This window comes from Phodopus roborovskii, unplaced genomic scaffold (assembly GCF_943737965.1).
Source record: "Phodopus roborovskii unplaced genomic scaffold, PHOROB, whole genome shotgun sequence".
In the NCBI taxonomy this organism is placed as follows: domain Eukaryota; kingdom Metazoa; phylum Chordata; class Mammalia; order Rodentia; family Cricetidae; genus Phodopus; species Phodopus roborovskii.
Genome location: NW_026126461.1, coordinates 287,226 through 310,888, shown reverse-complemented (window position 1 = coordinate 310,888; position 23,663 = coordinate 287,226). Strand labels below are relative to the sequence as shown.

The following is a 23,663-nucleotide window of genomic DNA, read 5'->3' as shown; positions in this document are numbered from 1 at the left end:
TGATGGGGGTCAGGAAAGGAAATGGAGGCCATGATGACAGCTTGCAAACCAAACACTAGTGCTGAGTCAACAGTCCATTGAATGGTGTCTGGACTGTTTATTCTGATTATTTAGGGCCAACAGTGACTGATTACCAGTGATCTTTAAACACTTAGCAACCAAACTCAGGTGAAATACTTAAAGCCCTGCCTGCACCTGTTGACGCTCACATGGCAAATCCTGGAACACCCGGACTTCTGACATTTGCACAGAGGGACAGCAGCATCGACACCACTGATGGCACGAAGAGAAGCAAAAGATACACAGGCGTGCCAGCCACTTTTGTCAGTGTGACAAGCCCCTGACACAGTCACACAAAGGAGCCAGCTTTACTCTGGCTCTGAGGGGGGGCAAACATCACAGCTGGGGGTACATGTGGCACCAGAGGCTCGGGGTGCAGAGAGGAGACAATGAGAAAAGGGACAGGGCGCCAGACCCCTGAGACTTTAAACAAATTCTTAAATATCAATGGGCCAAAGAAGGAATCACAAAGAACTAGAAAATGCTTAGAGACACATAAACCAAACACATGCAGAAGCAATGCTCAGAGGGAAGCAGCCGGCTGTAACGATCCAGATGAAAAGACTTCAGGTCAATAACCTAACTTTATACTGCAGGAACCAGGACAAAGAAAAGCACGATAAAAGTAATGTTAACAGAAGAAGGAAACAACAAAAAACAGAAAGCCGGAGAAAATGAAAACGCAAGAGAGAAAACCAGCAAAACACAAGAGTGGCTATGAGAACAGATGAACAAACTGGCGAAGCCTCGTCTTATTAAATGGGGCATCACTCCTGAAGCAATGAGATGGGCAAAAACACCTCAACCAATTAGATAACTTAAGAAGTGCAAAGAAACAACAAAACAAAACAAACAAACAAACCACTGAAACCCACAAATTACAGAGCAGTCATGAAGAAATATAAATGTCCAAATAAATTCTTAAAAGAAGAAATTTTCACAAAACCAAAACATAAAGGGACTCAAAGGCACAAACCAGCAAACTCTGCACCTGAGAGACGGAGGCAAAAAAGAATGAAAATTCAAAGTCACCCTCAGGTAAATACAAATTCAAGGCCAGCCTGAGCTACACAACATCCTATCTAAAAGAAAAAGCGAACAAACAAACCAAAATCAATATGTAGAAATCTATTGTAATTAGGACAATATATACAGACTTAGCAAGCAGGAGCCCATAAACAAACGCTACAGCAAATGGGACGTTTTCGTGCTATGTTTTCTCTAGTACTGCCTAAAGTAGCAAAATCTGGACAACGGCACACTCATCACATCAACAAGCATCAGTTGGCCGCGTGGAAGCATTTCCAAAGAATATTAACAAAAGGAAAAGGCCACCTTGTACATGTCTGTATATTTATATTAGATCTCTATCTGCAACACAAGCCATTGCCAAAACACACAGATAGGAGCATATGTATGTGCGTGTCTAGGTGCGGCTCTCAAAAAAGCCTACATACACCTGGGTGATAAGCAAGCTTTGCTGGGTCGGGGCTGCGGCAGAGTCAAGCCTACGCTTGGTGGTCTCCTGCCCCTGCTGCGTGCCTTCTTTCAGGCCACTGCATTCCTCTTCATCCCAGGCTTTTCTCCACCCAGCCTGTCTCCCAGTATTTTAGTAACCCCTGTAGTACTTTCCATCTCCTTCCCCTTTAAGGATCTCTAGCTGCTGTCCATCCTGTGTCTACCAGTGTCTGACTGGAGGCCCCTGGGATTGTAGCTCAGGGCGCTTTGTTGCCTCACGCCACATGCCTATGAATCCCAGCTACACTCACTAGCTTCATGCAGTTGGTGAGGGCCCGTTTTCCTGTGCGTCTGCTCATCTGTGAGAATGGAACAGTAGCAACCACAGGGCAGAATGCAGGCGGGAACAGGGATGGAGTGGTAGAGCATAAGCCACCATGGGGTGATGCCGCACAGGACCGTCCCTGTCCCCTCTGTGGAGGCATTGAGAATCACAGATAGTCTCATGGAATCTTTTGTTTTGTTTTGTTTTGTTTTTAATCCCTTCTGTATTTCCTAGAACATGGTTACTCCAAGGTCCTTAAATATTTGTTCAGTACATAATGAAGGACAGATAGGACGGAAGGAAACTGTGGGTCACTTACATGGATCCTACAAGCAAATGTACATGGCTGACTGCTCCTGGCACTACAACCTACTTTGCTAAGAGGGAGAGAATATTTGTTTTAAAATCAGTCTTCTCAAATAGTACAGGAAGGCATTTTCTCTCCACTTAAAGCCATGTGTAAGCTGACACACCAGCCTCATCTGAACACACACCAAGGAAACCTCCTTGGGGGATGAGGTCACTGGAACTGGGCTTCTGGTTTGGGATTTTTTGCCAGCCCTTAAGCAACACCATGCTCACGTTAATCATAAAAATAAAGCACATAGGATAACAGAATTCTTCCAAACACTCGATGGGAGCATCTGAAACCTTGCCCAGCCACTGGCTGGCACTGCAAATTCTCTCCAATGCATTTCCAAAGCTTATATAATGCTGCTTTTATTTCTCTGGAGGTTTAAATGGGTCTGGAGTCTTATGGACCCAAAGAATGTAAGAAGCAAGTTATTTATTAGCCCCCCCCCATCTTTCTCTTTCATTTGAAACAGGGTCTCATGTATCCCAAACCATCATTAAATTCACTATGTTATCAAGGAGGAAGACCTTGAACTTCTGATTTGCTGCTTCTGCCTCCTGAGTGCTGAGATTAGAGGTGCATATAGCATCAAGTATGGGTTCCATGATGCTGAGGATTGAATCCAGGGCTCTGTGCATGCTGGGCAAACATTCTACCAACTGATCTACATGTCCAGCTCCCATGAAGCAATTTAGAAGATAATGAGAGCCGGGCAGTGTTGGCGAATGCCTTTAATCCCAGCAGAGGCAGGCAGATCTCTGTGAGTTTGTGGTCAGCCTGGTCTAGGTATGTAGAGAAACCCCATCTCAAAAAGGAAGAAAAAAAGAAAAAACGAAAGATAACAAGAACACTGTCCTTTGAGGCCCTCCTTTCCCTATTTTGACGGTCCAGTCTCATGTCTGCCAGCAGCAGTGTGTGGATATGCTTAGTTTTTTCCTCATTTTAAACCAAACTGGCCCTTCGTCCTTCCCGGCTTTCTGCGTGTGCCCACACTGTGTGAAGAATAGGATATAATGAGGATTGCCGACCTCTTGCGGCCCGCTCGCTCCTCAGCTGACTGTAGTGTGGCCCCAAACCGAACAAATGGCTTCAGCCCCGCCACATCCACTGCCCTGCTCTTCTCCCTTGCTGGAGAGTCTGCAGTCCCGGGGCCTCTCAACTTCCCACCCACACTTCCTCATTCCTCTTCCCCCTCATGTCAATAAAATGGGTGTGGCTTTCCACACCTTTCTGCCTCACAGGCACAGGAGTGTATCTAATAACTCTCAGGCGTAAGGATTTATATGTTTGCTTTGTTTTAAGCATTGTTCACATTAACTTTATAAATTTTTTTTTTGAGACAAGGTATTGCTATGTAGCCCATGTTGGCTTCGAATTCAACATCCTCCTGCCTCAGCTTCCTCCTTGGCAGTTGGCACCACCACACCCTGCTATGTTTGCCCTCATCTCAGAGTTCCTTAAATGGTCTGTACGCCAGAGGATATATTACTAGCTCTGTAATTTTTGATTTTTAGTTATAAATGGGTGGATATTCGACATAATTGAGCTTTCTGCACATAGATACAGTTGCATTTTGAGACCTGTGGAAGGAAAACAGGATTTTGCATCTGAGTCCCCATAAGGGCTTGCACTGAGGCAGAATGCCGCAAGTACAGATCTCGGCTCAGTGTAAAGCAAGGCCAGCATAATCCGTGTGGTGCCTGAGTCACTCTGCATAGCCATGTCACCAGGCAGCTGCCTAAAGGCAGTGCAAGAAGTGACTTCGGCCATCGTACTGAGTCCAAAAATCAAATTAAAAACACGTCCTGCGCTGCAAAGTAAGAGAGGTTCGATCCTGGTGCACTGACAATACTTCTGTCTTCTTCAGGTTTGTCACTGTGAAAGGTGACAACGGCACTGCCACTCAAGTACTTCTTGACACTGTCCTCTAACGCAAGCATCTGCCACTCTTCTTGCTCTCTGTCAGCTTTAATAAGTTATGAAGGGAAGGCCTAGCCTTGGTGAAAGCAGGCACAGCAGGCTGCACCGGTGGCTCCGGCTAACGCACAGCAGTTCACTGTGAGGGTCACTGAGGAGCCAGCCCAGGCCATGCTGGCTCCAGTCATCATGTCACTTTTGACCTTGTTCTTTTATTTTTCTTATAAATCCTCTTAGGAAATTTCTGAGAAGCCTAATTACTGTGACAAATGTTTTCAAATACCACCCTCAGCCCTGGTTCGTTTTTTTTGTTAACTTGACACAAAGTAGAATGATCTGAAGAGGAACATCAGTGAAGATGCATCCATCAGACTGGCCTGTAGGCAAGTCTGTAGACCGTTTGTTTTGGTGGATGACTAATGTGGAAGGGTCTGGCCCAATGTGAGTGGTGCTGTCTCTAGGCAGGTGGTCCCAGAGTGTATAAAAAACAAACAGACAGGGCCGTGGTGGCGCACACCTTTAATCCCAGCACTCGGGAGGCAGAGGCAGGCGGATCTCTGTGAGTTCAAGGCCAGCCTGGTCTACAGACTGAGTTCCAGAACAGCCAGGGCTGCTACACAGAGAAACGCTGTCTCAAAGACAAAACAAACAAACTGAGCAAGCCATGAGGAGCAAGCCAGTGAGCAGCACTCCTCCACGGCTTCTGCCTCAGCTCCTGCCTCTTGGATCCTGCTTACAGTTCCTACCCTGTGACGTGGAAGCATAAACCAGCAGCAGAAGGCCTGACTAAGAGGAGGCTGAAAATAAAACCCTGCGGAGAAGCAGCAAATCCCAAGCCCTCGGGCCATGTGTACCCTGGACTGTAGCACACTGCTGCACTGCCCAAGGGAAGTGTGCACAAGTCAAATCCCCATATTAGCCAGCACACTTGGACCAAATGGATCTCTGCTTCAATAGAAAAGTAAAGGGTTAGTGGCAAAAACAACTGAACATGCCAGGCATGGTTACCATTCTAGCACTTGGAAAGCCAAGGCAGGAGGAGACAAGAGCAAGGCCAGCCCTGGCTACAGCACAAGACCGTGGTCTCTACACAGTATAAAACAAACCACCAAAACCAACAACGACAAAAACACCCAAAAGTCCCCGAAGATGACACCGGTAGGGAAAAGAACAGAATGTGAGAGGAACCTTTTTTGGATAAGGCAACAAAAAGTTAATGGAATGAAATGATTAACTGAGAACTATTAAAGTGTCAGGCACAAAGGGAGCGCCTTACTCCAGTGAGGCCTAGTGGCTGTGCCAGCAGCTGGCTCTACCCTAGGGTGGCAGCAACAGCCTTGAACGCAGGTGCCTATGTTTGCTTAGGTTGAGACAATGAATCTTATGCTTTTAAAGGTTTGAAAAAATTAAATGACATGAAAAGTATATAGTCTTCTAACTTTTAATGTCCACAAAAGGTTTTCGGGGAACACAGCCTGGTTTCCCACAGCCACTGTGTTAAAGGGCAGAATTGAGTGGTTCAGACAGACCGTGTGGGCCGCTCAGCCTGACACACTGCCAGCCTTCCCCTTTACACAGAGTCTACTGACTGTGATAAGCAGCTTTCCTTGTGGCACAGGGCTGCTCTCTGTCCCCTATGGAGAGGACAGTGGCTCGATCTGGGGCTCCCTTGACCCATCACGCAGGAGAAGCAAGAGTGTCCATTGGTGCCACCTGCAGCCCAGAAAAGGAATGGCAGGTAGGGAACCAGGCTGCAGGGGAAGTTAGCTTCCTGGCACATCCTAAATATGGCCTCACTGATGCCTCTGGGGAACACATACTTGGCTTTTACCAAGTATTTTCTAAACTGACAGAGCAGAACCATAACTTCAAATCCAGCTTCCTACATCCACGTATAGGGCAGATGCTCCCCAAAGAGAAGATGCTTCAGTATTCACATCTGCCCTAACTGCTACTCATACATATAACAAAGAAAGGCCATGTTGTCCAAGAAAGAAAGGATAACATGTCTGTCCTTTCTAGGTCTGAGGGGAAAGCCACCCAGAAGCTTATCAACTTAGCTGCCGCCTGCAGTCTCCAAGTTACTGTCCTTTACTGTACCTCACCAGGACTCTGTGTGCTAACTAACTTCTAAGGACCAGGAGGCAGATTTGTCACAGCCGGCAAACCTACACCAAAAGAATGAAAACAGGACAGTAAAGTGGTTGGTTCTGCCAGCTCCAAACCAGACAGGACCCCTTGTCCACAGAATCTCATCATGAGCCCGTGCACCCTCATCCATACCATCAAGGAAACAGGCAAGGGCTCACAGCCCTTCAGAGCAAAAAACTCACAGAAAAGAAGGCTTTTCACCTTCCCCTAGAAGCTAGAAGAGACACAATGCTGTATCTGTGAAGTGTACAGGGGTCCATGTCCACACCCCAGTCTGGACAGGGCTTAGATGTACATTGAGCTAAATGCCGCAGGAGTATGTCCTGAGACTTGGGAGCCCAGAGAGGATGGGAAACTTTTGCTCCTTCCCTCCGGGAGCCCAGCTTCTGACCTATAAAAAGTCTAGGCTGGAGCACTGGAAGATGCCAGCCACCTGGAGAGAGGTTGCGGAGGATGACGGCAGCCACATGCGACCTTGTGTGAGGGCTATGGGAGCACCGCACATCAGTCTCCACTAACCCCAGAACAGTAAGGAAGGCACCACGTGTGCCTAAGTGTTCAGGACACAGAGCGGTGTGAGAGCTTTCTGTGTTGTCTCAAGAGCCTTCAACTTACTTCATCATCTTCATCTTCATCATCATCGGATTCAAGAACTCCATCCAGTAAATCTTCTATAAAGAAAAAAGTCAATCAGAAAGACCACAAGGCTTGGCCCTCGGTCACCGAGTGTCAGCCAGTGTGTTCATGTGAGCATCATGTGGAGAGTCATGCTCCTGACCACAAGCCGACACCCTGACAGGCTACAGAGAGTGACACTTCCGCAGCTCAGAGCGAGCTCCTGATCACCACCCTTCACCCTCCTGATCGCTCATTATTACACCCATTTACTCTCTTGGCCATCTCCAACCCAAGCATTTCAGCCAGTTTGCTATCAATCTTAGCAACCTCAAACACTCTGTTTTTATCAGAACATATTTATTCTCATTTTTATGAACCCAAAACTGGAGAGAATTGCACCGCAGGGAATGAACCAGTGCTTTACTCCAGGAAGCCCTCTAGCTTCTGCAACAGGTGCTACTTCATTTAATCCTCATGACAGTTGTGCTGATCACCAGACCTCACCCACAGGCAGAGAGGGACCAGGGACCTGTTTGTGGATCCACTTTGTAAGCCCTTTTGCTCTAACTTGAAGATGTAGGTTTGGGAAAGGAGCTAACATGAGGTCACCCTTCAGATATGCATTATGGGGTGGGGGGGGAGGGGGAGATACAGAGAGACAAACTGACCACAAGGGGCCATGACCAGGCCTTGAAGAAGGAGATTAGGAGAGATAGCACTTATACTGAAGATGCCATGATGGGGTCTTAAAGGTAGAGAGGAGAGAGCCCTCCCTTCAAAACTGGGGAGGAGTTGCTTTAGGAGAGACTGCTACCTTGTACAGCATAGCCAGGCCTGAACAAAAGAACTTTCAAAATCCCCTGAACAAGGAGGGTTTCTGGTTCAGAGCATCTGGGGTTGGGTGGGGTGGGGTGGTGGCAGGAAGTTCTACACCATGTAACTTATGGCCTAGCCTACAAGCAAAGGGGGACAGGGCAGGCATTAGCACTAGGTAGATGCATAAATTTATCATGCAGCTGCAAGTGAGTGGGACTGGGCTTGCCTTTCCCACCAAGGCTTTGTGCTTTGAATAGTTGAGAGCAGGGGCCAGGTAGTTCTTTGTTAGGGGCGGGAGGACACAGCCTGCTTTCTTCCAAGCTGCCTCATCTGTCTCTTAGACTAGACAAGCCTAAAGTGGCAGGTCTATATATAACACCCATGACTTTCCCACAGGTTGGGGCAGGTGTTGGCAGCACCTAAGTTCTTGAGGGCTAAGGCTCATCATTCAATTGCTGGAATGTACATAGATGAACAAGTCCACGGTACTCAGAACCAGAGAATGAGCCATTTCCTCACCTGGCAAATGAAGACCTTACTGCTTACATCCTCAGACCCTGGGAAAGGAGGGAAGGGAAGAGCTGGCAGGGTTTTACATCACACCAGAACTAAGGGATCTGGACCAGGTACATAGCAGACAACACCCAAATATGAGTTAGTTTCTTCTCCAAATAGCCTTCAACAAGCCACATCTCTCCATCAGCACTGCATCTAGATTCCCAATAGCACTGTCCCTTGTGGAACAACCCATCTCCTAGTGAATGGATGGGATGGGTGGCTACTGGCTTGCCAGGAAGCCCCCTGTGAGGGTTAATCGCCAACTCAACTGAACTAAGAGATGCTTAGATTAGTGAAGCTCACTTCTGGGTGTGGCTTTGAAGACTGATGGTTCATCTTGACTGCCACTTTGATGGCATTTAGACTCACCATGGAAACAAACCTCTGGGCAAGTTCCTAGATTGGGATAACTAAGTGGGAAGACACCCTTTGAATGTGGGCACTCTTATTTCACAGGCTGAATTTCTGAATGAAAAAGACAAAGTGAGCCAAGTGTGGTGGTGTACGTCTTTAATCCCAGCACTTGGGAGGCAGAAGCAGGTAGAGCTCTGTTGGATCTCTGTGAGTTCAAGGCCAGCCTGGTCTACAAATCCAGCAGCTAGGGTTCTTACACAGAGAAATCCTGTTTCAAAAAGCAAAAACAACAAAGAGAGAGAAAGAAAGAGAGAAAGTGGGCTGAGCACCAGCATTCCTCTGTCTATTTATTCCTCTTTCTCTAACCTCAGCATCCCTGACTACAGATGCAGTGGAGTCTTGCTTGCTATAAAGGACTGTTCCTTTGAGCTAAAGGAGACTCCATGTAAGGACTCAAGCATTATGCTGGCCTGCCCCGACGCCTGGCAGAGCACACTCAGGCAGTAGCCTGGTCAGCATGCAGGTGCAAAGGACCCCTTTAAAAGAAAGACCCCGTCCACTTACACTCTCTTTGTTCCCCTGGGGCAGACAGGACTTTTCCTGTCTCCCTCTTTTCTTCTGTCCTCTCTCTGTCTGGTGTCTCTTTACCTCTTTTCTCTTTCCTTCCCCCCTTTCTCTTTCTAACAAAACTTCACTTGGTGTTTGTTCCCCGCGGTCCCCCCCCCCCCCCGCTTCTATCAGGTATCTTGCCACAGTAACAAAAAGTAACTAAGGCAGGACACTGAGTTGACTGGCAGTTAAGACAGCAACTGAGTGGGAGTGCTTGTCCTGAATGTGGCGGCCCCATTCAACAGGTTGGGGTCCTGTTCTGCCTTGCTTCTGCCTGGTATACTGGCTGGTGTCTCTAACCTTTCTCTATGATGAGCTAGCATCTATCTGCTGGCTACCCTCATGGATGGCTGGAGTTGTGGCCTGGGCCTGAGCCAAGGGACAAACCTCCCTACTGTTGTTGGCTGCATACTCTGCATGTTTCTGCCCCAGGCTGAAGTTTTCCTTTAGGCTTCACCAGCACTCCATTTTACTGGGACAATCTGAGAATTTCAAAGCTCCCCCTGCCCCTAGGACTACGATTTCATTAGTATGGACATGGACCAGACTGGAAACTGTGAGTGGACGATGGTTACCAGTGGGCATTTCCCTGGTGTGCTGGGTTGTGAGGAGACATTCTGCCTTTTGGTGTGTGCTGAATAGAATTGTGTACTTGTATTGCTGGTGCCAGGGAAGGCATGGGGAGAGATGGGTGATAAACTTGGTCCCCAGATGCTGGTAGCATCAGAGTCCACAGAAAGAGCAAGGGTCTTCCTTATCCATCCCTCACACAAGGCTTCTCTGCTCTCTTGCCACTTGTGTATCATGGCAAGGGAGGGGGCTGGGAAACAGGGGACTGTGCTGCCTTCTCCCTGATGCACATTTTTCTGGAATGGTGACATTTCTACATGGTTCTAGAAAGACTGATATCTGCTTCACTAACTGGCCACAGGACCTGGGAAAGTTGCCCTTATCAGTGGGACAGGTTTTAAGAGGGGACAGGAGGGGCTCGTAAAGAGGTCTTACAAGGGAAGAGAAGGCCTTGGGGACTGTTCTGACCTCCTTTTTGTTGACCACACACCTCTAATGTGATAAGAGATCTCCATTATGATAAGAGATGTTAATATAGACAATCTGGCTTTGACTCCCTGGCTAAACTTGTGGGGAAGGGGGTACATGCACATGTATGTACGTGTGTGAATGTGGAGGTCAGGGGTCCACCTTGCATGTCATTCCATAGGAACTGTCCATTTTGTTTGTTGAGACAGTCTCTCTCTGGGACCTAGGCTAGGCTGATTGGCCAGTGAGCTTTAGGGATCTGCCTGTTCCCAACTCTCCAGTTCTGGGATTACAAGTCACCATGCCTGGCTTTTCTTACATGGGTGCTGGTGTTCAAACTCTGGTTATTATGCTTGCACATCAAGCACTTTAGTGATAGATTATGTTCCTGGCCCTCACATCCCCATTGTGGGATATGTGTGTGCGAGTGACTCTAGATATGGAACCCAGGGCCTTAGGGTTGAGCAGACATTGTCCTACTGAGTTACATCTACCCCTTGGCTGAACTTTCATGTGTTGAACTTGGCCCCTTCTTTAAAGGCTTCTATTTTGCTTGCTTTTTATTTTTGATGGAGTCTTGCTATGTAGTTTAGGGTGGTCATAAACTCTTATATAGCCCAGGCTGACCTTGAACTCATTATGATCCTCCTGCCTGAGCTTCTCTAGTGCTGGGATTACAGGTGGGCACCACCATATCTGACTCAGAAGCCTCATGAATGACACCAGGCATCACCAACTTCCGAGAAAGCCTGAGCATCTTTCTGACGCATGTGACCAATTCGAAAGATAAGACAGAGATCTCCCATGAAACTGACCGGAATTCAGCTGCTTGATGATGAACTCTATCTGGCGGATCATTTCGGCATTGCCTTCTTTGATGAAGCATCGAAGGATATCCTCCATTCCCTAGGAACAGTACAGAGACAACTCTTGATATAGGAAGGATTACTTTTCAGTGGGGTAATTTCATCTACTCCAAAAGATATTTTTTTTCTTCTTTTGGGAAAGGCTATTTAAGATTAAAAAAAAAATCATCTGCTTAGTATTAAACATCCATTTTAAAATTCACAGTGAAATTGTTGGTTGATTATCTCAATTTAATGAGAACTTTACACTTAGGAGAAACTGAAACGATCACGAGCTTGCAGTGTAGGCCTGTGTCCCAGCATCCGTGGACGTGTACATCACTGCCTTTAGTTTGACAAACACATAGTCTGGGGAGGTGACTTCTGTCTCCCGCTTTTCCTAAATTTATACACACTCTGTTCTGAAATTTAGGGTCATTTATGGTCTTTGAAAAGTTGAACCACATGTTTTAAACAAGTCCATCAAAAGAATGATGGCCTGGCAGGGCAAAGCACTGGCCACACAAGCCTGAGTGTGACCCCTAGGGCCACATAAAAGGCCAGATGTGGCCGTGCACGACTGCAATCCCAGCACTCCTGCATGAGACAATAGGTAGAAGCAGGAAGGCAAGACAGGCTGGAGAATGAAGGGCAGAGGCAGAAACGAGGCAGGCAGTGCCTCAAGGCAAGGCAGGAAGGAGAATCCACGCATGGAGAGCTGTCCACTCTATGTCCACACTACGTGTGCATGCCACCCCACCTTCCAAATGATTAAATAAACTCACTGGGGTCTTACAATGTAGTCCTGGCTAGCCTAAAACTCACTATTTAGACCAGGCTAGCCCTAAACTTAAAAGATATGCCTGCCTTTGTCTTCCAAGTGCTGGGATTAAAAGTATGGGCCACCACGACTGGCCTTATTAAAGTTTTGAAGAAAGAATGACAGGGCTGGAGAGATGGCTAGGCAGTGAAGAGTGCTTATTGATCTTACAGAAGACCCAGGTTTGATTGCCAGTACCCACACGGCAGCCCACAACTGTCTATAACTCTAGTTCCAGGGGATCTGATACCTTCTTCTGGCTTCCTTGGGCACCAGGCATGCAAATATACACACATTCATGCAGGTGAAACACCCATATACACAAAACTAAAAGAAAAACCATGCGAAATTATAGAGCTACTGCACTGTGCCACTCTAACACAATGAATGACACTAGAATTTTCCACTCGAGCTACAAGAACTAAAGCAAACGTGGAAATAAGATGCTAACTCAGGCAAAGGACTCCCCTTCTCCCCTGAAGTACTGGAATGAGTGCACACACTGTACTAGACCAAACAAGGTGTTTCCTTGGCAGCAAGAGGAGAAGCAGGGTCTAAGAATGAATCCAAAACACAGCTAGTGGCATCCAGAGAGGCTGGCTCACCGGCAGCCAAACACTCACCAAACTGCCTAACACTTGCCCTTGAATTTGTGGTGACGTGACCTAATATGGTCCTTATTTTATTTTTTCAATGTAACTAATTGATTAAGCTATTTATTTATTCATTTATTTATTTTGGAGACAAGGTCTCACTATGTAGTCCTGGCTGGCCTGGAACTCACTATCTAAATGGACGAGTTTTGATCATGCAGAATTCGGAATGTGATAATCAGCTCCCTGAATCATGTCCCATTGCTACCGTACTCGAATTGCTCAACTTCTCCCAAACACAAGATATATCATTGGTACGACTTACGTAGATGTCTTGTGTCTCTCAAAATGTAAGGCCTGTATATAAACTGTATATAAGACCTGAGCACTTCACTTTTGCAAATTATACCTAACAAATGGTATCTAGTCCAGTGGATGGCACAAAGCGGGTGCTCAGTGAGAGGCAAAATGGAACCTGCTGGGTCTTGGAGGGACTTGTGTCTTAGGTGAGGAAAAAATGGAGCTGAAGCCCTGAAGTAAATGAGGTGCCCGGTGGTACAGTGAGAAGACCTGAGGGCTGGCCAGTATCTTAGAGGACAATGGCACTCCACGAGAGGCTGGGACAGATCTCTGGGCTTGACGTATAGTTACCCACAAGTCTGCTTTAGTCCTTGGTTTCCACAAGAGCGAAACTTTTGGTCTCTGTCTCCACAGTAGACTCTTCCCCACTTCCATCCCCACAAGGGTGAGTTAGGGGGCTGTTATTAGGAGACAGTCATGTGTTCAACCTCAACTTGCCAATGACCACAGTGGTTACTGAGCAGCTTGGGAATAGCTGGAAACAAAGAACTCATTCAATCTCTTTTCTCCCAGAGGCCAGTTCTGTGAGGATTATCTGCCCATATCTTTATAGATCATTTTAGTCTAGTTGATTCTCCTTCTTACATCTCCGGCTTAGTTAGCACGTGGAAAACAAACAGCTCAGCCCGTCTGTAGTTAGGAGGAGTGTTTGAACACGTCCTTCACAGCAAACACTCCTGTGAAAAGTTTTACATATTTTTTTTTAAAGCTACATATAGTAGGTAATGTTTAATCTAAATTATAGAAATGAGTTGGTATAAAAAATAACAGTATTCTGCTGGGTGTGGTGGCACACGCCTGTAATCCTACCGTTCCAGAGGCCAAGGCAGGAGGACCAAGGGCCCCAGCCCTCTCTGGACTAGACTGAGACCCTGAGTGCAAAACCAAACAAAACCTGGTATTTCATCCTAAAAGCAACAACCTGGCACTTCAGATAAACCTGCACAAATGAGGTGGGAAAGGTAACAGAGACTCATCACTAGCCACTTAGGCTTCTCAGACATTCAGTGTGCCAAGCGGAAGAACTAAGGAACTTAGCTCAGCTGTCATTAGAGAAAACAGTGAAAATGAAGGCTGAGTCTCCTTCGGTGGAAATGCTTGGATCAGAAAGGTTTGGACTTTACAGATTTTGGAATATCTGCATATACATAATAAAAGATATCCTAGGGATGGAACCTAGGTCTAATGAAAATTCATTTATGTTTCACAGTTTCACATACATTTTATATGTAGCCTCAAGATAATTTTACATAGTATACAATATTACACATACACACACATCTGTTGTTATTTTTGAGACTGCTCATGACCCTCCTGCTTCTGTCTTCTATGCTAGAACCATGCACTACCTGACCTGGCTACACATCTTTAACAGTTGCTTTGTGAATGAAACAGTTTCATGGTGAGAACTTTCTACCGATGGCTTCATGTCTGTGCTGAAAAGTTTGTGATTTATTTATTACTTAGATTTTTCCAGACAGGGTTTCTCTGTATTGCTCTGCAGCCTGTCCTGGAACCTGCTCTGTAGACCAGACTGGCCTTGAACTCACAGAGATCTGCCTCTGCCTCCTGAGTGCTGGGATTAAAGGCATGTGCCACCAACGCCCGGCTAAGTTTGTGATTTTTGAGGATCTCAGATTCTGTACTTTTTTAATTAGTTGTACTTTGCTATTGAATATGCTCATCATTGATTCTTGCATGCATACATTCAAGATAACACCTATGTTTTAAATACTTAATTTTTATGTACATGTAAGCGTGTGCATGAGTTTGTGCCAGCCACATGTGTGCAGGTGCCCTCAGAAGCCAGAAGAGGACATTGGAGTTACAGGTAGGTACGAGTTGCACAATGTGAGTGACGGGAACTGAACTTAGGCCTTCGAGAGGAGTGGCAGGTGCTCCTAACTGCTGAGTCATTTCTCTGGCCCCTATAGTCTGGATATGTACATGAGGGATGCTCAGCTTATCCCAACAGAGATGACAGCACTACAGTGAGAGAAAACGATCTAATATGGCCACATTTCTCACTGGACTAAAGACTGCATTAGTGCTGGGATGTGGCTTAGTGGCAGAGTGCTTTGTTAGCCAGTAAGCCACATTAGTTTCATCCCTGGTACTTTTGAGAAAGGGGGGAGGGAGAGAGAGGGAGGAAGGAAGGGAAAGAGGTTTTAATATCTAGTGTGATACAGCCACACAGGAGTGGAAAGCTCTGGAAACAAACACAGGTGCCCCTGGCTGTGTGACTCTAGGCAGGGAAGTTCACTTCAAAGCCATCAGCAAGGAAATGGACACAGCACAGTCCTAAATACTAGTTAGTTTTAATACGGAAAGCAATTAAGTTCCATTGTTGGGTGTATTCATTCACACAGACGGTTCTTAAATGAATCACGTCTTGCTTAACTGTTGACACTATTTTAGATAACCAACTAGAAGATTTAGCAATTCTCTTAAAAAAAAACAAAACCAGTGGATGGAATGTTCTTGTGGTAGCCTGTGTTCTGAGTATGGAAACACATGTAATCCCTTCACCACAGAATTTATTATGTACACAGATACTCTGGTTTCATATAGCATGAAGAAAAAGGTAAAAGCTTTAGTGGTTTTGCTGGATAACTTTAGAAACAACTGTCCTCTCAAAATAAGACACTAATTACCCAGCCATTTTGTTGTTGTACTTCAAATATAAGCACAAATGCAAACAAAGTAATTAAAACTCTATTTACCTGCAACTGAGATGCAAAGCAGCTTTATAAACTGCCAAGAAACACCTCCAACATTGCAAAAGAAACTTTCTAGAGTTTTCCCAACACTGTAGCTCTTTACCATTTACAATGTAAGGATCCTTGTGAGATTCTGATAAAAGCAACAGATTCTTCCTTTAGAAATCCACAAAGATTTGGTTTACATACAGTTTTAGGGAGTCTGTAAGCTATGTGAGGGCATAGCTTGCCCTGGAGGAAGCTGAGGTAGCCTTCTACCCACAGCTCTGACTTACAGGGCTAGGAGGAGCCTTTGAACTGCTCAGGGCTGTGTGTGTGTGTGTGTGTGTGTGTGTGTGTGTGTGAGAGAGAGAGAGAGAGAGAGAGAGAGAGAGAGAGACAGAGACAGAGAGACAGAGACAGGGTCTCACTAGAAAGTCTAATGTGAGATACACTGGGCTCAAACTCACTATGTAGCTCAGGCTGGTTCCTGCCTCAGCCTCCCAAGTACTGAGGTTACAAGTGTGAACTGCTATGCTCAGCGCAGCATATCTCTTACCATGGCTCTGGCCTCTTCACGAATGGATGGGATGGAAAGGATGCTGTACAGGGCTCCGTTCACATATGGCTGTATCTTTAAGGAGAGAAAAAGGACCAGTCATCTATTTGCAAGTTCCCAAATATTAACAACTCAACAACCAGATGCCAGACTCAGGACCATTCTCACTAAGGGGAGAGTTGGTGTCCCTCTCTTCAGAACCCAGAATGCACATTTCACATGAGACCCCTCCATTTGTTTGTGAGAGCTGCAACCGAGTCCAAATCTAAATCCACCACTCCCTCACAACCTTGTTCCTATTGTGTGTCATTGTGTAACTAATGTAATTTCTAACATCCTAGTCAACCAGAACATTGAGAGTCAATGTGGATTCTGCTATTTATTCTGCATTTCCTCTCTGAGCCATTATGGCTAAGAGCCCTTGCTTCCCCACATCTGCTTCTACTGTCCTTGCTCACATGTCACTGTCATAACCGAGGATACACTGTCTCTAAACTAGACCCCAGTTCTGAAGCTTGCCCTGTGATCCAGCTACCATGCAGCGGGGCCTTCTTACCTGTTCAATTCGATAAGAGCCTCTCTCTCCATAACTCCAAAATTACCAATGTGCAGACAAATATGAGCATCTTTCAAGATCAGGACTATCTAACACAGGATACACATGGGCAACCTTTGTCTGTTGCAGCTCCCACTCCTCCAGCTTCTAAAATATACATATGTATTTGTGTACCTCTTTTTTTTTTTTTTTTTTTTTTTTTTTTTTTTGAGACAGGCTTGCTTTGACTTGCTATGGAGCTGATGATGACCTTCAACTTCTGACTCTCCTTCGCAAGTCCTAGGCTTATAGGCATGAGACACCATGCCTGTTTTTTGTGGCACTGGGATTAAAGGCAAGTTCTACTGCTCTTAAGCAAATGCACTGGCAATAGCTGATGACAAAAAACGGACTCTTTGGTCTAATTCATTTGCATTCCATTAAGTCACAGGAAGACTATGATTCCTGTAGCACTCATCTGCCTGAGTTGAACATAACGAGGAAAAGTCTCAGGGAGCAATTGGGCCAGGACTAAAGTAGTGGAAAACTTGCTGGCCTTGAAATATAAAAGGCCCAGGATGAACTGTAACAGCCTCCTAACGTCTACCTGCTGAAGATGCCAATGTCAGTGAGGTGATGCAGCTGTGGGCAACAAACTAGACCAGAGCTGCCTGCTTGGAATGGAACGGATGTGTGGCAACCGAGTGCTCCTCTTGACCCAAGGGTCCTGCCAATCATGCCTACTGAAAGACGCCCTGTGTCAAAATATGTCTTCATATGCTGCCATCAGCAAGGAATATATATTAAACACAGCAACTGCCCAAAGCCAGCCCCCTGCCTGTGAGGTCACAAGCACCCAGGTCGTCATTACAGCCCCCCAGGCCATCCCAGGACAAGCAGCGCTGCCTGAGTACCTCATGGTTTTCGTGGCCAAGGAGATCTGAAAGGACTTTCAGCACGAGCCCTGCCACTTTAGCACACATGTTCTTTCCTGTGGGAAGCAAGACCAAAGAGACATGTTAGACAGAAGCCAGCTGTGTAAGCAGCTAGTCACTTAGTCACGCTGAGCCTCAGTTTCCTCCCTTTAAAAGTGGATTATTGTGTTGGTGGGTTTGGTGGCACATGCTTACAATCCAGGGAGGCAAAAGGATCTCTGTGAGTTCAAGGCCAGCCTGGTCTACATTGTAAGCTCCAGGACACTCAGAGCTACACAGAGAGACCAGATCTCAACAAACAAAAATAGATAATTAGTGCCTGCTCCAAAGTGAGGTACAGAATTAAGTAGGCCTACATCAACCCCAAGAACTCGGAAGCTGGTGTGACTCGGAATGACAAGTGTGCTATGTGAGCACATGGCATCACCAAACACATTGCCAAACTGTAAGGAAGCAAGCTGATGACAGGACAAGGTGGCCGGGGCTTCCACACAGCTCCACACAGGCCACTCCCAGGGCGGAAGACTGCACACATGTGGCTTGGAGCATGAAGCTCTGCAGATGGGGAAGACAGGGCAAGCTGCTGAGTCAGCACATTCTCACCTTCCTTTCCCACAGGCCCTAGGGGATGGAGGCAGCTCAGAGAGTAAGAGCCTCTTCCAGGGCATCAACTACTGCAGGTGAAAGAGTCTGCAAGGGCTGGTGTGTGTACAGAAGCTAAATCTCCCATCTCTGTCGAGCCGGTAAGCATTCTTTTGTTTGTTTGGGGGGGATGTTGCTTTCATGACAGGGTCAGCCCAAGGCAGCCTCCAATTGCAGTATAACCAAGGATGACCTTGAACTTCCGATCCTCCTGCCTTCACCTTCCGAGTGCTGGTATTACAGGCATGCACCACCACGCCTAGCTTACATGGTACTAGGGATTGAACTAGGACTTTGTGCATTCCAGGCAAGCATTCTGGATAGGTACATTCCCAACAGGTAAGAAGCAGCCTTCAGTGCCCCTGTGAACCTCCATCTCCAGGAGAGTAAAATAATGAGCAGACAGCATAATTTAATTACACTGCCCCACCCACCAACTTAATCCCAGAGGGTGTTGGGAGCATGCCTCTGTCTTCAGTAGCAGGAATCATAACTCTTAACTTCCTACCTTTGAAAAGTGCAACAAAGATGAAAGAAACGTGAGTGGATTAACTCTCCTCTTCAGAAGGACACTTTGTAAACACAAAACTTCTCATAGATTATTTCCAAAGGTAACCTGGTGTTTTAGCTTGAAGGGCTTGCTAGCTTCATACCTGCTACAAATACTTTACTTACCCCTGTCCTACAATTTCTCTAAGGGTGACAAAATGCAAGCTCTCCCTGGCTCACTGGGAATACAGATTTGTGAGCAGGTCTCTGCCCAGCCATCCTCCATACCAGGATGTGGGTATCTGGGTGCATGCATGCATGGAGGATTGGAGGGCTGTGATACCTGCACTGCGGAGGCAGAGGTTCATGAGCAAAGCCACAGAGTACTCCAATGTGTAGTCAGACAGGCAGTCGGGGTCCTTCAGAAGGTCAATCAGCCAGAAGATGAGGCCATCTCGAATCATTGCCGTCTGCAGTGGGCGCCTAACAGGAAAGGACCTTATTAGATGAATTAACATGCAAGGGATTTTCCATGGAGAGTATTCTGTGGTACAAAGAGCTTTGAAAGAAACTCAGCCAGGCAAAGGTGGTGCACATCTTTAATGCCAGCACTCGGGAGGCAGGGGCAGGTAGATCTCAGTGAGTTTGAGGCCAGCCTGGTCTACAAAGTGAGTTCCAGGACAGCCAGAGCTGTTATACAGAGAAACCCTGTCTGGGGAAAAAAAGAAAAAGAAAAAAGACAGACAGACTCTGGGGAACATCCTATTGTTAAGCCCATTCTTGATCTTTAAGGACACAATAGTTTAAAGACTGATTGAGCAGTAAGAAGGGCCTCCTACTTTGAAAGTATCCTTTCCAATATCCAAAGTTAGCAGACTTCTGCTTGAAATATGAAAATGTCATTGATAGCTTTGGCTTACTTGACCCAGGCAACAGGTCGCAGAAATACAAAAAACTTTGAAAAAAAAAAAAAAAAAGCAGTTTGGAGGGGCTTATCTCCCATGATTCCATGTGCTGGACTTACACAAACAAGACAGAGCCACAGAACAGACGTGGGAGGCTGTCCAGGGCTGAGGATGGAATGAAGAGCAGTTAGTGTGAGATTTGTTTCTGACAGATAGAAATGCTCTAAAATTAGGACTGGTGGGATGGGGGGGGGGGGTAAGGGCACTGCAGTTGGATCCCTAAGACCAATTGGTGGAAAGAGAAACAATCCTGACAGCCTGAGTTGGATCCCTAAGACCAATTGGTGGAAAGAGAAACAATCCCTACAAATCGTCCTCTGACCTCCACAACACACAATACACACATGTAAATAAATATATGGGAACTAGGTTCTATAGTCAGGTTGTGACGGCTGCAGAGCTCTGCAAATCTGTGAAAACCAGGCTTGTCTATTTATGATGGTGACTGAGGCTGGAAAGATGGCTCAGCAGTTAAAAACGCTTGTTGCTTTTGCAGAGAATCTAGGTTCATTTCTCAGCATCCACATACATCATGGCTCAGAACCATATGTTTAAGCCCTGTTCCAGGGGATTAGAAGCCTTCTTCTGGCTGCTAACATGTATGTCAACAGGCACACACAAGTTGCACATATATACACACAGGCAAAACACTCATATGCATAAAACAAAACAATTTTTTTGGGGGGGGGAAACAAGGTAGAAAACTATGTAGACAGGCTGGGTGCCTGTGCCTCCCAAATGCTGAGATTAAAGGCATAAACCACCATGTCCAGCTGAGCTGTTGCTTGTAAAAAGTTCTAAGACACTAGATCTGTTTCAAAAAACCACGAAGGGCTGGCTAGATGGCTCAGTGGTTAAGAGCTGGCTGCTGCTGCTCTTTCAGAGATCTCTGGTTCAGTTCCCAGCAACTACATGGTAGCTCACAGTAATTTATAACTCCAGTCCCAGGGATACAACACCCTCTCTGACCTCCGAGGGCACCAGGCATGCTCACAGTACACATACATTCATGCAGGGAAAACGCCAAGCAACTGGCTGGGGAAGGCAATAGCGCACTCACTGTAATGTCTTCCTCCATGCCAGCAGCCTTGAACAGCAGCGCTTAGAGAGAAGCTCTATCATGGAAAGTTATCTAACCTTTGCAAATGTTAACAGAAAGACCCATTGCTTCCTAGGACGTCATGAGAAATTAAGTAAGAAGTAAGTGGTGGTTCAACCACACACACGCACACGTGCCAGTCTGAGCTCACAGGCAGGAACTGACCCATGGCAAGGTCCTCACCTGAGGCTGAACTTCTGCAAGGCTCCAAGGACATTCTCACGAGTGATGACATCCTTGTCTTCCTCCTTCAGTCTTCCTTCCAACAGCCGCAGCACCTTTGTGTTCTGGGCTAGATAGAGTCGACCTAGAGATGTGTCAGAGATGAAAATGGGGAAGATATAAAGAATTGGTCTGCTGTGCACCGAGCCAGTTTCTAGTGAAGATTTGCATAGGATACACTAGAAAGTTCTAGAAGAAATTATTAAAGTGTATTTTTTTCTGAGCCAGGTGTGGTAGTACATGCCTGAAATCTCAATACCAGGGGAGCCACGGCAGGAGGAGTGAAGTTCGTGGCCAGGCTAGTACCTACGGAAATTTACTCAAGCAATGATCTAACCAATAGAAAACCTTTCTTCCTATAGGATGAACATACGCCACCACCGCAGTCTGGGGCACCCTGAACCTGAAGGTCCTACAGGGAGGAGAGAAGTGGAGCTACGCCGCGAGGCCCCTGACCTTCACAAGAGAGGAAGCCAAGAACTGCTCCTGGCACACTCCTCTGCTGCTTTTGGGCATGCTCAGGGCCCAACGGAGGTGGGAGCTGTGTCTGGCGCACCTTTATAAGTGCAGCATCACCACTACCCTTTTGCAGATGTGCACTGACAGATACCAATTTTAAACAGGATTATCAGATGGCTGCTTCTCAGTTCATACACTGGCTTAGAACAAGTGTTTGTCAGATGAATGGGGTAATGAAATAAACATGTTGAATATCATATATACATATCCTGAAAGTCTTTTTATTCATATTAAAAAAAATGTGGTGGTGCACAATCCCTGTACTCGGAGGCAGAGAGACGGCTATGTGTGAGGTCAAGGCCAGCCTGGTCTACACAGACCCAGTTTCAACAATAATTAAAAAAAACAAAGTAACAACAACAAAATTTTCAAACAACTGAGGATGTAAGGGGATTGTCCTGGGTGTGATGGTGTGTGAGATGTGCATTTGTGATGTAAGGGGATTGTCCTGGGTGTGATGGTGAGTGTGATGTGCATTTGTGATGTGGGAGTGTGGGTGGCAAGGCATATACAAGTAGGTCGCAGGACATTTGCGGAAGTCACTTCTTTCCTTCCTCCTTATTTTGAAGCAGGGTTTCTCCTGCTCTTCTGCCACTGTGCTGCACTCTCCAGGCCGGCTGTCTCCACCTCCCATCTCACCCTAGGAATGCTGGGATCCACATCTGACCTGTTAGTGGGTTCTGAGAATCAAACTCAGGTCATCAGTCACACACAAGGCCTTTTACTAGCTGAGCCATTCCACCTGTCCTGATAATGTCCCTGTATAAAACTGACTTTCAACGCAGCTATAGAGTCTTATTATTTCTGAAACTTTCAAATCCTTCAAAGATGAAAGGAAACAGTGTCGTGTTTGCTTGAATATGCTCCCCTTGTTTCACCAAACTTACTTTGGCAAGGAGGAATTACAAAAAGAAGTATTGCCCACTAAGCAGTTAAAAACAATTTAAGTAAGAGTTATAAAATGTTATGTATTGTAAAATAAACTCCAAAGGCAAGAAAATTTGCTTTGACAGAAACTCAGGCAATTATATTCGGAACTAATTTTCCCGAGAGACATTAGAAGAACAGAAATAAAATGAGGAGACCTGGGCTACTTTAAGCAACACTTGGAAAACACTAATTTCATAGGGATGCCCCCTGGCTTGGCCAGGGCCGTCATCTTACCTTCAGCCAGGGACGCCAGGGCATTGATGAGCCTGGCCATGTACTGCCGCACAGCCTCGCTCTTGGAGTGCAGCAGCTGCAGCACGCTCCTCTGCAGGGACAACCACCAAGAGAGATGACAGTCAGATTAGGAGGTGGGCAAGGGACAGGCGCCCTGTGCCTGGTTGACTACGGGGAAACTGGTTACAGCCACATGCAACTCTTGATTTCCAAACGTTACTCGATGAGACTCAAAGTGGCCAAACCTCTAAGTTAAATGAAATACCTTGAGCACCTAAAACAACAGGGCTCACGTGGCTGCCACTGTCGCTGGCTTCCCAGATGAGAAGCACACATCTGCCTCAGCCCCCTCCAAACATGACAGCACTACAGTACATGGCTTTTTTTTAAATTTTATTTTATAAGACACGAGTCCTGAACAACTGACTAAATACCGTGAGAAATGTTACTCCCACAGTTCTAGACAGAGGATGTAGACCCTGAGTCATTCACAAGACAGTGATGGGTGAGGACAAATCCTCATTCCCACCACTGATGCTTCAAAAGGCTGAAGAGCTAGGGACAATACAGACAGACAGAAGACAGAAACAAAGTGGCTACATGGCATTGTTCTGTTCCTGTGATCTCCCAGCACAGGGACAAGGAGGGAGTGTTACTATGAGAGGGTAACACAGAATGTGTCTGCACTGGGGTACACCATGTTCACATGAGCAGGGAGCCACCATCGTAATGGTGCTCGCCTGTCACCCAGTACTTGGGAGACAGAGGCAGGACAATGTCCAGTTCGAGGTCAGCCCAGGCTATAGCAAGACATTCTCAGTGGCTGCAGGGCTGGAGAAGATGGCTCAGCAGTTGAGAGTATTTGCTGCTCTTGCAGGGGACCTGGGTTGGGTTCCTAGTACCTACATGCCAGCAATCAACCATGAACAACTTCCAGGGGATTGAATGCTCTCTTCTG

At 46.3% G+C, this 23,663-nt stretch overlaps 1 protein-coding gene across 1 annotated transcript in view; it reads right to left on the bottom strand.

Annotated features, from left to right (window-relative positions):
- Armc9 (armadillo repeat containing 9) overlaps positions 1-23,663 on the bottom strand; it is a 91,369-nt gene that overhangs the window by 29,253 nt on the left and 38,453 nt on the right. Inside the window, exons 13-19 of the mRNA XM_051190705.1 lie at positions 22,706-22,796; positions 20,984-21,107; positions 19,080-19,219; positions 17,585-17,661; positions 16,136-16,210; positions 11,075-11,165; positions 6,882-6,937 (exon numbers count right to left, since the gene is read on the bottom strand). Of these exons, the coding sequence (XP_051046662.1) occupies positions 6,882-6,937; positions 11,075-11,165; positions 16,136-16,210; positions 17,585-17,661; positions 19,080-19,219; positions 20,984-21,107; positions 22,706-22,796 (654 nt within the window). The remainder of the gene's footprint in view (positions 1-6,881; positions 6,938-11,074; positions 11,166-16,135; positions 16,211-17,584; positions 17,662-19,079; positions 19,220-20,983; positions 21,108-22,705; positions 22,797-23,663) is intronic.